The 14,748-nt window shown below is 48.0% G+C and overlaps 1 protein-coding gene across 1 annotated transcript in view; it reads left to right on the top strand.

The window, feature by feature from the left end:
- The window catches only part of Klhl6 (kelch like family member 6), a 67,787-nt gene extending 60,328 nt beyond the window's left edge, over positions 1-7,459 (top strand). Inside the window, exons 5-7 of the mRNA XM_063261117.1 lie at positions 1,891-2,093; positions 2,657-2,870; positions 3,782-7,459. Coding sequence (XP_063117187.1) covers positions 1,891-2,093; positions 2,657-2,870; positions 3,782-4,083 — 719 coding nt within the window. The 3' untranslated portion in view covers positions 4,084-7,459. The remainder of the gene's footprint in view (positions 1-1,890; positions 2,094-2,656; positions 2,871-3,781) is intronic.
- The last annotated feature ends 7,289 nt before the right edge of the window (positions 7,460-14,748 follow it).

The following is a 14,748-nucleotide window of genomic DNA, read 5'->3' as shown; positions in this document are numbered from 1 at the left end:
CTCGTGTATAGGTTACCTGAAGGACGGGGGCTTTGCCCAACACCCTCTAACCTCTGCATGTGATACCCTTTCCCCATCAATCAGGCCATATTTTTTTTTTTAGTCCTGAAATAAAATCTCGGAGTTATTTGCTTTTTCTCTTTTTAAATAAAGGCTGAATACATTTATTTGAAGTTGATACATTTTATAGTAATTTTTAACATCATCTAAACGGGATCAATAGCACAGTGGGTTTTTAAAAAGAATTATCACAGTGTTTTGAATAAAGACCTCTAAAAGCCACATGCCCAGAGGAAAATGTCAGAGTATGTGAACGAGAACTTCAAAAAAGCAACAACAACAGCAAAATAAACTGAGCTTCCATTATAGTTTGGGAAAGTCAAACTGTCATACTGCTTTTCTGCATCAGGAGAAAGAAGAGGAGGTGGGGAGAGACAGCAAGCACTTCAAGTCTGTGAAAATCCACATTCCTGTTTGTAAGGCACAAGTCACGGCCGCTAAGCTGTGGAAATAGGCTTGGTGAATGAATAGAGAAAAATGGGAGATACGTGCCCGTCTACATGTGGTGGAGTATTATTCACCCACAAAGGAGAACGGCATTGTGCCACTTGCAGGAAAATAGATGGAACTAGAGACCATCAGATGAAGTAAAATAAACCAAATTCCTTTAAAAATTGCATGTTTCTTCTTATATAAGAAATCAAATAAGAGATGGCAGGAAACTAGGAACAGACTTTTGGAGACAGGGAAAGGCATCAGCAATGGCGAGGGGCAGAAAGGTGGACACGGGGATAAGAAAAGAAAAGGTGCGTTAAACATGTGGACCCCTTTACTGGAACGAATCTTACCATTCTGTGTTACCGACAAGTACTTTTTAAAAAAAACCGGTGTGCGCAAGCCTCTGAGCTAGAAATCCCAGTGCTGGGCTTCTCGCTAGAGGAACTCCTTCCTGCCTGTGCCACGGGACCTTGTCAGTGATACCCTGTGCCCCTAGAGCACATGGTAACTCTGAAAACTGCCATCAATCTTTGCATCCAGTGGTTGGTGGTGGGTGCTGATGGGAACATGGAAACACAAAGTATTTACCACATTTTATTAAATTGCCCATAAAAAGGCAGCTTCTCTTTGTCTTGGTTTCTCTGCCTAACTGCTGACTTCTTTTTTCTGTTTATTTAGAGAGCTTTCTTGCAGGGAATATTGACCAATCATTCTTTAAATGATCTACTCAGGAGGCTGAGGCAGGAGGACAGCAAACTTGAGGCCAACTTGGACCACTTAACCAGATTCCCATCTCAAAATAAAAAAGGGCTGGAGATGTACTTAGCTCAGTGGCAGATGCTTCTGAGATCTATTCCCAGTACCGCAAAAACTAAACAAGACAGAATGCCAAAAACCAAACAAAATAAAAACCTCAATGTCTCATAAAAATGAACTTTAAAATAGAATTAGTCCTGTTTATATTTGATAAGATCCAAGAAAATTTTGTAAGATATCTTGGCGATTTCTAGGACCTGTTTTTGTCATTTATTTGTCTGCTTGTTTAAATAATTATACATAAGCAGCTTTCTGATTTGCTGGGCGGCCAAGGCCCTGCCTGGCTGGACTCCCTGCTCCATGTGGGCTCCAGCCCTGTGTGCAGGTGCTGCCCTGGCCAATGGTGCCCACCACCCTGAAGCCTGCTCCGGCATGGTACCCCAGCCCTCCTCTCCTCTCCCTGCTCCTGCCTCGGCCTTGTCCCCCCTCAGATTATACATAACTTGGGGTTCCTGTTCTCTTCCCAGAGGGTGGCTCTGGGCTGGGGTCCTGTGCTTCTGGAATTGTGAGAAATGATGGTAAAGGCCATCTTTGGGGCACACTGGTGGCCCCTTCAATGCTTTGTATCTCACCTAGGTGGCAAAGAAACCCAGCACGATGTGTGGAAATACAATTCTTCGATTAACAAGTGGATTCAGATCGAATATCTGAACATAGGCCGCTGGAGGCACAAGATGGTGGTGCTGGGGGGCAAGGTCTACGTCATCGGGGGGTTTGACGGCATGCAGAGGATCAACAACGTGGAGACCTACGACCCCTTCCACAACTGCTGGTCGGAGGTAGCTTGGGTGGTGTCTCTGGGGGACGTGGTCGAGAGAGAGGTGGGGGCCACATTCGAGGCCACTTTCACTGAGGGCGGGTCTGAGCTCCCTGGGGACCTAGGGCTCTAGCTTTGCTGCACAGGTCACACAGCAGTGTCCTTCCCATTGGAGAGGCCCTGTGGGCGCTGCCTGTCCTGGCGTGGCCAGACTTGGGGGAAGACAGACGGGCGTTGAACAGGCAGATGCCTGGGTCCTATGTCTTTGTCCAGAGTCCACCATCTCAGACACCTTCTGTCCTGTCATCCTCCACACCACACACCCGGGGACCCCTTCGTACACAGCATGCAAGCCTAGTCACACTTGGTCGAGCTTAAAAGTCAGCCCTTCTTTGTTTCCCATTAACCATGAGCGATTTGAATGGCTCAGTACAAGTCTTTAGCAATGCGACCTCAGGGCAAACAAAGTGATGTCATCTGTATTTCTAGGTTATCCTGGAGTTCATGATGTCAGGTCTGACCCTGGGGCACATGTCCTGCAGCCAGGGCAGCACACTGACAGCTCCTGTGTCCTGTCCTCCGCAGGTTGCTCCCCTCCTCGTCCATGTCAGTTCGTTCGCGGCCACCAGTCACAAGAAGAAGCTCTACGTGATAGGGGGTGGGCCCAACGGGAAGCTGGCCACAGACAAGACGCAGTGCTACGATCCTCTGACAAATAAGTGGACTTTGAAGTCGCCCATGCCAGTGGAGGCAAAATGCATCAATGCAGTGAGCTTCCGGGACCGCATCTATGTTGTTGGTGAGTGGCTGATGGCCTCATCTCTGACTGAGGTTCTTCCCCGCCCCCCAGCAGCCAGGCTGGATATCAGAAAGGTGCCCTCCCTCGGGAATCCTGGGTGGTGTGGGAGGGGCTGGTGCAGGCCTGGGTGGAATTTCCCTCGCAGTCCCAGAGGCGGAATAAAACCAAGACAGAAGGTAGAGGCTGTGGCCACAGGAGGAAGCTAGAAGTCAGGACAAAGGTGTGTCACACACATTAGCAATCGTACAGAAGCTGGAACATGCCCAGCAGAGTACATGTGCATTGTTTCTGAGAGGGAATTCACTGCTCTTGGCTTGCTGCAGGTACTCTGAAAAGTTGCATATTAATTAGAGAAGACATTGGAGGCAAAACACAGGAAAGGGTTCAGAAGAAAACACTTCTCTCCCTTCCTTTTGTTTTCTTGTGTTTGTGCACGGCCAGCCTCCTCCGGGCCGCTTTGAAGGCTGATTTCAAATGGGTAACTCTGGCTGAGGTCTGAGACCTTGCTTCATCTACAGAGTCACCACCCCAGTGACAGCCAGGGACAAATGGCTTCTGGTGATGTTGGTGCTCAGGGTCACAGATCACCACAGAGGTGGGATCGTGGGCCACGTCTACCAGAAGCACCTGCTGAGGCTTCTGGTAGACCTGGCCCCGAATCTAGAGGCAGCTCAGGTGCATTTTGACAGGTGGTGATGGTAGGTGTGCCTAGGAGCCCCATGCATGCCCGGTTGCAGAACGCAGAGGAAGTATCTCCATGCTGGCAGCTCCAGCTGGTTTCCTGCAGAGGACGCTGCCCCTCTACAGGACAGGTAGACCTGTCTAGACCGGAAGTGGAATTCTCATGTGTTAGTGGGAAAGATGGCCTGAAAACTGCTGTGATGCTTATCATCTGTGCTCTTCCTCCTCAGGCGGGGCCATGAGGGCGCTGTACGCCTACAGCCCCCTCGAGGACAGCTGGAGCCTCGTGACCCAGCTCAGCCACGAGCGTGCCAGCTGCGGCATCGCGCCCTGCAACAACCGCCTGTACATCACTGGCGGGCGGGACGAGAAGAATGAGGTCATTGCCACGGTGCTGTGCTGGGACCCCGAGAGCCAGAAGCTGACGGAGGAGTGTGTCCTCCCCCGGGGTGTGTCGCATCACGGCAGTGTCACCATCAGGAAGTCGTACACACACATCCGGAGGATCGTGCCAGGAGCAGTGTCTGTGTGACAGCCAAGGCACCCGGAGGGGAACCCCACGCACTGTATCTTGTGTTGTGTCCTGTTGTGTCGGAGCTGCCTGCCCTGAGGTCACAGCTCTGGGACCCTTGAGAGCAGCCAGGAGTGTGTGCTCACCTACCTCACGAGGGAGAGCATGGAGATGAGTATGGATGACATCCAGGACGCACCTGCTCATGCCAGGTCCCATGCTTGGCATGTTCTTACATCCCTTTATTCAACCCCAGTGACCATCTGGTCCTGACACAGTCACTCCTGACTGCAGATGGGAAGTAGAGTATGGGGAGGCTACGTGACTCTCCAGCAGGTGCCAAGCCAGAGGTCCCCATCCGGGTCTTCCCCTTACGGTCAGCATCCTGCCTTCCATACTGCCCAGCTCGGAGCTGGAAAACCAAAACCCAAGCCCAAAGCCAGCTCAGGTCTTACTCTTTAAGACTGCAAGGCATGACGGTGTTTCTTCTTCCCTCCTTTCTTTTACCCCTGTTTGTAAACTGTATGCAATCCATAGTGTCAGCCTTCAGGCTCCCCACCTAGGACACCTCATAGAGTCGTCCTTGGCAGGTCCACACGGACAGTTCTGGAAGAGATGAAAGATTCTTGTTCTGCTCTCTGCCTTTTCTGATCACAGAATGGCCTGCTTTGAACTGGATCAGTCCTTACCAGACAAAAAATCACCTTCACCACAGCCTGGGGCCCTGGTCTCCTTAGGTCCAGCTGTTGTTCTGTGTTATAGAATCAAGATTTCCAGAGGCCTCAGCTGCTGTTTTCTGAAGAATGCAGACATCTGCACAGTGCCGGCCACTGCAGGAATACAGATTCTTCTTGACAGTATTTTTTCTGTCTTTTAGACAATGACTTGGGTCTGTGTTTCTGGCACAGACCAGAACCTCCTAGAACCTTTGTTTTCAGGATCTTTTGAAGCTCTTCTCCTTGGGTTTTGGATCAGTGTGGCTTGATTTTGATCCAAAGGACAGAGTCTGCCCTTCACCCTTGAAGAGAAGGGCTTTCTCGTGAGCTCACTGGAAACGCATTCTAACCCCTGGTGGGGAAACTGGGTAAGAGATCTTGTTTCGTGTGCTGTAGTTGAAAACATAGCAATGGCATTATTGAAGGTACTTTATTTTTGTCATATGATTTCAGTTCTCTTTTTAGAGCTCTATTCATGCCACAAGGGCGTGTATTTTGCATGTACTTCTCAACAGTTCGGCAAGCCATGAGGGATGTTAGGGGTGATCTCAGACTTAGTTTTCATTGAAAAAATTAGGATCAGAAGGACCTGATGTTTGAAACAGATTTTTTAAAAACTTGGAAAATGACGGTTTATGTCTGGATAAATACAAATGTGTGTTAATGTGTCATAGTCTTAACATCGGTGGAACAGGTCAGTTCCCTGCTGTGGAAATGAAGCTGTGACAATAAAAATGCATTTGTAAACATTCAGAACACCTTGTGCCTTGCACACAAGCAGTGAGAACTAATAAGCTCTGAAATGCCCTCACTGAAACAATTTAATTCAGTTTAATCTGGCAATTTCATCTCATTCGATTCCTGTATGTCAAACTGTGGGGATAGAGACAAACACCAAATTCTCATGTAGGGACACTCAGTAAATGGGTATGGAGGCCACCAGTCAGTGTTCTAGTTTTTTTCTTCAGCATACACATAGTTGCAGTGAGATGCATAGGAATTTAGGCTCTGTCCAAGCCCCGAGTGCCTGGGGGCGGGGGCGGGCAGTCTCCTCTGAAAGCAGTGTTCCTAGGTCAGTCAGGCGCAGACGCTTCCACCTGTGTCTCTTTGGGATCCTTTTTGGGAGCTATTGTGAGTCACAGGAAAAATCAGTCTTAGTCCAAAGGCTATTTCAGGAAAGAGCTTCCAAAGAAGAAAGCCAGGGATGACATTACCGGCCTAGATGAAGAACCTTCACTCAGAAAGAGAGCCTTTCCTCTCTGGAAGGGGATGGGTGTCTCTTGGTAAGAACAGCAAATTCTGATCTCCATGGAATACCAGGAAGATGAGGATTTAGGATCTCTGGGTTGTAAACCTGGTTCTAAATGCACTTCTCAGGTTTCAGGATTAGCTCAGAATACCTAAGTACAGAGGAAGGGCTCTGAAGTTTATGCCACCAGATAAGCAGGTGAATTGTGTTAAAACCACAGGTGCCCACACCCAATAAATGGGAGCCTCATGACCTGGAAGAGGGCAGATAGTCCTATACAGAAGATACAGAGTTCTGTATTCAAAGCTGCCAGTCTGTAGCTTTCAGGAAAGGGGGAAAAAAGTTACTGAAGTCATTTTGAGGCAAGTTTGTTAGGTATTGTCATCAGGGGTCAATCTTCTAGGCCTTAGGGTGAGAGCTCTTAGAAGTCTAATTTCCGTTCCCAAATCATCATCATGATGGTTTTCCCAAACTGCACCTGTTCTAATTCACCCCACAGGTGTGGGGAGAGCCCTGGTGGGACTAACCCAGCGATAAGGATCCCTAGGCGCCCTGACAGCAGGCTGTGTGCTGGGCAGGCCCGTGAGTGGACAGAACACCCTTGGCCAACGAGGAGAGGAAGAGGTCAGAGGAGGACATGGCGATCACTTCTGGGATGAGGGCCTGAAAATTGTTATCACGGGACCTGGAGTTTGTGAGCAGGACTCTTGTCCCATACAGGAGAATAGGAAAGAAGGAACCTTTTCCTTAAGGTGCAGGCACCAGTTAGAGCAGCACCAGCAGGTGGGCCAGTTTTCCTTGGGGCCTCTGAGCGGCCCAGCTGGGTCTCCTCTCCTCATGGACCCAGAGACAACAAGGCTGAGTCTCTGATGGGGCCAAGGACTCCAGTTACCAAGGCTGGTATCAAATGGGCAGTTAGGCTCACCAAAATACCAACAGATACATGTTCTCTTCCTAGCTTTCATGCACTCTGGTCTCAGTGCCTTCAGGACACACACACACACACACACACACACACACACACACACACACACACACACACACACACACACTCAGTGTCCTGGAGCTCAAAGCAAACCACGCTCTAAGGGAATACAATTTTCATTGTGAAAGTAGAGCTTTGCTATTTATAAATGTCCTGAGTTGTTATTGTTTAATTATCCTGGTTGATTTTTAAAAGTGAAAATACTCCACGGAATCTTTACGATAAGTAGATGCTACTGTATTTTTTTTTATACAAAGCCCTAAGTTTTTCCACGTAGTATTAGATATCATAATTTGAAGATGGTGAAGGAAAGACCTTCACGGGAATCTACATATGTCTCTAAGCATCTTGATTACATGAGTTTATATGTTTTTAAGTGCTCAAAGAAAGGATATCATTTATAAGTTTAAAAAGCTTTTATTTATTCAATAAAATATCTGAAATGGATATGAATGTGTTATATGGTGACTAGGTGACTTTGGCTTCTTTTGGTTGATATGAATACATAGTATCCAAGCAGAAACTCATGGGGGAAGTAGAAATGTAAAACATTTCAGTTGATTCAAGAGGGTTTAGATTAATTCCTAAGGCAAACTTCTTCAGGTTGGTTCAGTAACAGCTCAGTAACCAAATGCTTCAGGTTTGGTCCAGAAGAGTAAATAGTACACAGCTGTTCTTCCCTACAGCACCCTGCCTCTTGAGCAAGATTTATCAACCCATTTGCACACTGTGTGACTTCCATCCAGCCTGGCCTCATCCTGTCTTGCCTGTTGTCCCCTTTTAGGTTTTTGATTCCTGACCTGACCTGTAAGCCCTGGCTCACCCATCTTTTGCATGGTCTCTAAGGCCCTCATCGACCTTGTGTCTAAAGATGGGCTTCCTGGGGGCTGGGGATTTAGCTCAGCGGCATAAGCGCCTGCCTTGCAAGCAGGCAGTCGTGAGTTCGATCCCTGGTACCGATAAAAACGAAAAAGACAAAAAAAAAAAAAAAAAAAGATGGGCTTCCTGGAACTGGGGTATGAAGTGGAACGCTACAGTCCCAGGCCATGCAAACTTTGTCATCAACGCGGGGGATTGTAATGCACGCATTTGAGGCCCCGTGTGTTTGATCTTTTTTTGATTTCTTTGAGACAGGGTCTCACTATGCAGTTCAGGCTGGTCTCAGACTTGCAGCAATTCTCCGCCTCAGCCTCCCGAGTGCTGGGATTACAGGCAAGTGCCACCACACCCATTTGGCCACAGCAGTGTTTCGAACTTTAAAAATCACGAGTCACTATTAAAAACACTGCTATTTCCTATTCTACTTTTCCTTAAAATGTTGTTCACAGTTCCAAGTAACTTCATTACCCAGCGAGGGGCTGTAAGTTGCAAGCCACGTCTGAAAAACACAAGGCTGAAGGCTGCTGACTGGGGCAAAGACAAAGGGGTGAAGGGAGAGGGGGCACCTACCCCCAGTGTCGCATATCTAGGAGCACTGAAAAACCAGAGGGACAAACCCAGCTGCACAGAGAAGTCTGTGAGTCTGACCTTAAATGGACAAGATTTGTGGGCGAAATTCTATTCTTTCCTAATAAAAGTGTAGTAATAGGAACATCTATTGAGTAATTTCTCAGAAACACGAGACAGAGCCAGGAAATAGTCGAAGAGGTCAGGCCTGTGAAAAAACTAGGCTAGGTGAAAATGCTGCCGTTTTTCACTGTCAAAGGGCATGTTGGTAGAATGCTCCACTTACATGGCCACATTTTGTTTGCTTTTGTTAAACGTCGCTCTGAGTCTTAAATGGACCTTAGTGAAAGGAGTAACTGGCTGAGTTTGTGATAGGATAAAACACACATTTACTGAGCACGTACTATGGGCCACCCACAATTTTAGGCACAAGGGCTCTATTTGTGAACAAAACCGAGCTAATATGAGAGAGACACAGACAGACAAACCATCAAACAAGTGCATCACATAATGTGAAGTGATGGTAAATAGCAGGAGAGCAGTATAGTGGAGTGAGATTACACATGCTACTTTAAGTATGGTAGAGACCCTCTCTGATGAAGACACCCTTCAGTGAGCCATGAGGAGAGAAAGGGCAAAGCCCGAGGCTGTCTTGGGAAGCTTGCTGCAGGCAGTGCAGACACCAAGGCAAAGAGCCAGACTAGACGCTCAGCAAGGCTTTTCGGAGCTGTGGTGAAGTCAAAGCTGTAATCAGGAGCCTCAAAGGCCTCTGAGAACACGTTGAGTGTAATCTGGAGTAAGAAGATAGTAAACAAAAACCTCAGAAATGCTGAAGATTCGCACGTGTTGCACACCCAGGCTGAGGCTTGCAAACTGAAGCCGCTGCCCTCACAGGTGATAAGGAGTTGTTGTCCAGAACCCGCGGCTCCTGTGAGCCAGCAACCTCTGAGCGTGGTCTTTCTGATCTTGTCCTGGGAGGCTGGGGCTGTTACTCCAGACTTTTGGGGTCTGTGCCTAGATTCCCAGCCCCCAAAATGGGTGCAGAGTGAAAGCTCAAAGGAATGAGACACACTGCAGGGTCTTTAGGGCTGCAGGAGAAGTGAGATCCTCAGCAAAGCTGGTAACTGCTAACCCGCTGGCCAACTGACCCTGGGCAGCCAGGATTTAATCAGAACAAGCAAGGAGCTGAGTGGACAATGGAGGAAACCTGAGCCGGATCTTGGGAGGGGTTCAAGGACCCCCTCAGAGCAACAGATGATGCTAACTAAGAAAAACTACCCAGAAAGTCTCCAGGTGGCCTCAGCTGTGGCCTATCTCGCTCCCTGAGGCATCTCCTCGTTCTCAGTTCAATCAGGCCGGGCCAGGTCACAGCCCTGCATGTAGTTCAGCCTCAACATTCTCCAACACCACACTAGTTGGTCGCTCTCCCCTAGGAGCCAGGGATCGCCCCAATAAGTCAGACCTCTGCTCATTTCTCAGGTACAGAGAGTCAGCAGCACCCTGATCACACAGATCACTTGCTCATTTGTTCAGCATCCTGCTGTTAGAAGAGAAACCACCCAAGGTGAAAGAAATGAAAACCCAAACTTAACATCAGGAAGCTTCAGGAAGCCTAATTTTTGGAAGCACCTTTTTGGTGGCCTCAAATGATGAGGACTGGATTCAGCAGGTTAAAGCAGTAGTCGCATTTGTAGTTCTCCATCCATGGACTCCACCAACCACTAATGGAAAATACTTTGGGGGGAAAAATCCCTGCATCTATGCTGGACACGTGTAGACCTTTTTCTTGTCACTTCTCTCTAAACAATGCAGCACAGTGACTGTTTCCATGGCATCCACATTGTATTAGGCATTGTAAGTAACCTAGAGATGATTTAAATGACATGAGACCTTCATAGTTTATTTGCAAATCCTACAGCATCTTTGGGAGGGGCTGGAGCATCTTTGGGTCATATGTGAGCCGAGCCCAGCCCAATCCACACAGATTACAAAAGCACAGCTGTAATAAAACTCCCCAGTGGCTCAGACCAACAAACCATCAGGGGGAGAAATAATGGAAAACAATTCTGATGCAGGCTAGAAATTAGGTGCTAAGAATGTTATTTCTAAAACGACTTCCAAGAATGTGTCTGCCTGGGAGGGGGCTTAGAGTTTTTGGGGAAATCAAGGCTGAGATGTGGGGAGGGTGGGGAAGGGTGCAGCCTGGTCACTCACTTGACCTCCAACTCCAGATGGCTCCGACTTCAAAGCTGGGTAATAATAGATGACACCTCATGGGGTTGGGGTGAGGATTACAGATCAGACTCTCGGAGCGCTGAGCTCACTGCCTGGCAATTGCTCTCAGCTGAAAGCCTGCAGTGCTGGGGACTGCGTTCTTGCTGGTCTTTGACTGCAGCGCTGGCACAGAGCTGGGCAGCCTGTGAATGCTCAGCCCAAGGGCCGCAGGGAGCCCTGTCAGGGAGGTTGTGGGGGTCAGATCCTGTACCCTTATTACCCCATCATCTATCAGCTGCTGGGCCCTGTCCACACACTGGATGCTGAACAGAAAAACCACAGGTGCTTTCCTGCACTGTGCAATACATTTAAACATTGGTGGCCCGCCGTCCTCTTCCTACTAGGCTGAGCCAAAGAATAGGGGACGTTCTCTTAGGAAAGGGCTTGGTCTGCCTGGCGTGCTGGTCCCCACCGACCTGTCTGGCTCCAAATGCTTGTGGGTATGCACCTCTGATAGCGGTGCCTTGCTTAACCCTGGCACTTACCCCGTAACATGGACTGATGCTTCGGGGAGAGAAAATGAGGCCCAGAGCAGCTGGGTGACTTTCCTGAGTCAGATGTGCACACACGCTGTGGTTCTCTGCAGCTCGGCTCTCCCTCTCCGCCCACCGCTGCTTGCAAAGAGGGGACCCAGTGAGAGCAGTGAGGGCTTGGGTCTTCTTTAGTTCTGTGGCACTAGGGCAGGAGGAGCTTTTGATCATGCACATCATGATTTTTAAGTGACCTGGAGACAGATAGACATGCTTATTATCAACCATCGTGTGACAGGTACCAAGCCGGGGACATGTGCAAAACAAAACAAACCCCACCCAAACCAACCAAGCAACCAAATAAACAAACAAAAAGTCATGGGCTGAAAGTGACCTTTTAAATTTCCTCCCAGCCCTAACAGACTTTCTCGTGGGAGGTGGGGCAGCCCTTCTAAAATCATCTACCAGGGGACAGAAGATGTCCACAAGCTCCTGAACTATACTCGGCCTGAATCCTGCAGCCCTGGAGTTTTCATCTGCTTCTTGAAGATTCTGGCCAGGCCTCCTCTCCCAAGGGGGCTTTTGGGGTGACTGTGGTCCCCAGATACTGGGTTCATTGAGTCTAAGATACCGTTGATTATAAGATGCACGTCTATTCTAGGAGACTCTAAGCAAGGAAAGTGACACAGTGCTTTCATGATGAAATCACACCAGTCAATTCTACCATACTTTCTGGGCTTTAAAGTTTCTTATCCTGAGTCTTCAGGCAGCTGGCCACTTCTCCTAACCTTTATTTGCATTGTTTAGCGAAATATAGGCAACTCTCTGTGACAGTGTCATGCAGCATCTCTTACAGAAGTATCGCACAGAACTTGTTGCTTTGTCAGAAAACACCAGGCGGTGGGCACTGAGACCTCCATGGTTTTCGGGACACAGCTTTGTGTCAACACGAAGTCATAATATTATTATTGTGAAATAATATTAATATTGTGAAAATTCTTTCTGAGGTATAAGTGACACAGAATAAAATGCACAGAATGTGTTCCAACCATGTGATACCTGTTGTGAAACCATTATCAACACAACATAAAAGAGACCTCTCATTCTAGAAGTTTCCTCTGCCTCTTTCAAATTCCTCTCTTTCACTCATTGCTCACCCTGTACAGGCGGCTAGTGATCTGCTTTCTGTTAGGACAGATCAGGTGCATTTCTAGAAGTTCATGTAAATAGAATCCTACCATTTGCATTTTAGCTATGTAAACGGAATCCCACAGTATGTACCTTTTTTGGTCTAGCTTCTTCCACTCTGAAATTATCTGGAGATCTATTACCCAGAACAATAACAGAGCGAGATGTTTGTGGAGCAGAGGACCTCATACCTCTGTGTCTGATAATGAGAACTATTTTACAAACACCTCTTCCAGAGCCCAAACCTTACACAAAGTGCACTGCCACCTTACAGGGAAATCAAAGAACATCTGTCCAGCAGCTGGTTGTTTATTCTAGGTCTGACTTAATCTTTGTTATTGATCTTCGTCCCTAAGGATTATTGTTTCAAAATGTCTATGGCACCCCCACTCACCTTTGAAAACCTCCCCGAGCCTCAGGTGCCGGCAATGTACCTTGGCCCAGGAATTCCCACTGCAGTGGTCACCTGTTCTCAGATAACCTTGGAGAATCGTTCTCTGATTGTTATCTAAGTTGACAAGTGAAATAGCTTAACAAGTTAACAGAGAATTTAAATTACCCGGGTCAGCAAACCCGTTCTTGGCGAATTTCAGATTTTGAAAACTACATTGTGAGATTCAGGGATTTGGCTCTAAATTTGGTGTTTCCCTTCCTGTCCACTAGATGGCGGAGTGGGACCACTGTAGATCCCGTTCTTCCCACAGGGATTTAAAGAGTTTTTTTATTTTGGCTCCTGCAATTTTTCCTTTTAGAAGAGGAAAGAATTTATACACAGCTTTTCAAGGACCATCTCCATCATATAAAGAAAGATTTGCCATCTTCCTGTCCGAAGGCCTGAAGCCCTGGCCATGTCTCTTTGGTCTGAGGGACACGAGAGAAAGCTTGCCCTAAGCCAGGAGCCAGTCCATCGGCTTCTCCTCATTTATTCTGCCACTTTCGTTTGGATGAAACCGTTCTATCCTTTTGTCAAGTGGCTGTTTCACTAGCAAGAGCTCTGATGTCAGACTTCAGATATGACACATGAAGGGCCGGGCTGCCAGGGAGACCGGGTGGCACTGGCCTCAGCAGAGACCTCTGCTGGTGCCCCAGGTTTGTTCCTGGCAGCAAGAGTGAATGTGACAGAGCCCTTCTTGTGCAGAGAAGTAGGATCCACCTGGATAGGTGATTCGACAGCCTGGGGCGGCAATGAGAGGCAGAAGCCGTGGGTGCTGGTGACCTTCCTTTCCAGCCCGGTGGTCAGGGCCCCGGGCAGCTCGGCAGGTTCGGTGCCAGGTGCCTTCCCTGCAACTTGGTCCTCAGTCCTTCCTGACTGTGCACTCTGGCATAGGGACCCTGAGGGTGGGAAGGGGCCCAGGCAGCTCCACTGTGGCGCTAGGGTTATTGGTCAGTTCTGTAGCTAACACTCCACTGAGGGTTAGGGTTAGGGCCAGGGCTAGTCAGGGCGAGGGTCAGGGTTAGAGCCCACACAGAAATAGAAGCTATAGGCAACTGAACCTTCATAGTGGTTATGGAGAAAAAAAAAAAGAACTTTCCTTGCTGAAGTTATACAAACTAGTTCCAGAAAAGAAAACTAATGCATATCAGAGCTGTAGAGCCCATTCCTGACCGGTGAGGTCAATGGAAATAGAACTCATTCCTGTCCTGCACCGGAATGCACTGGACGCGTGCAGGGAACAGACTGCGTTCTGGTAGAGGGCACAGGACGGCCTCTAGCAGTGTCCCTGGGGCTCCCCTGTGCCCTTCCTGAGTCAGGAGCTGACTGGGCACACATGGTGGGGGACTAAGCATCACAAGGAATGGCGAAACACCCTTCCCCGTGTTTCATCTGTGAATTCACCCATTCAATTCCAGCTACTTCCCATTTCCAAGCCAAGTTAAATTTGGACTTCGCGATCCTTTACAGACCAAAGTCAGGTCATGGCACTTTCTTCTCCAAACCTTCTAATGATTCACCCTTCCACCAACGCCAGAGTTCCCCCAAAAGATGACAGAGCTTTCCATACAGTCTGCTTCCTAATTATTCATCTCTCCAACCTCATCCAAATTCTTTCTTTTTTCCACCCATCCATTAAGAACCAGACTGACCTTGGCAGCACCCCAACTCCCTCTCTGCGGTCTTTCCCATCACGCATCAGCAAATACAGCACTCAGACCAAGATCGATAGCCAAGAATGATACTTGCATTTTTAAGTAGTTGAAAAACATCCAAAAACAAATTCCTGTTTTGTAATAAGCGAATATGAATTGAAATGTAAAGTCCATGATCCTAAATAAAGTTTTATTGAAACACAGTCGTGCTTGCTTGTTTCCTGATGACCTGTGCCTGCTTTGGAGCTAATAAAAGGATAGAGTTGAGCA

The sequence above is a fragment of the Cavia porcellus genome, unplaced genomic scaffold (genome assembly GCF_034190915.1).
Source record: "Cavia porcellus strain 051 isolate PalLab524CR breed Dunkin Hartley unplaced genomic scaffold, mCavPor4.1 scaffold_14, whole genome shotgun sequence".
Taxonomy (NCBI): Eukaryota; Metazoa; Chordata; class Mammalia; order Rodentia; family Caviidae; genus Cavia; species Cavia porcellus.
The sequence above is the reverse complement of the archived record's forward strand: the minus strand, read 5'-3'. Positions and strand labels throughout refer to the sequence as shown.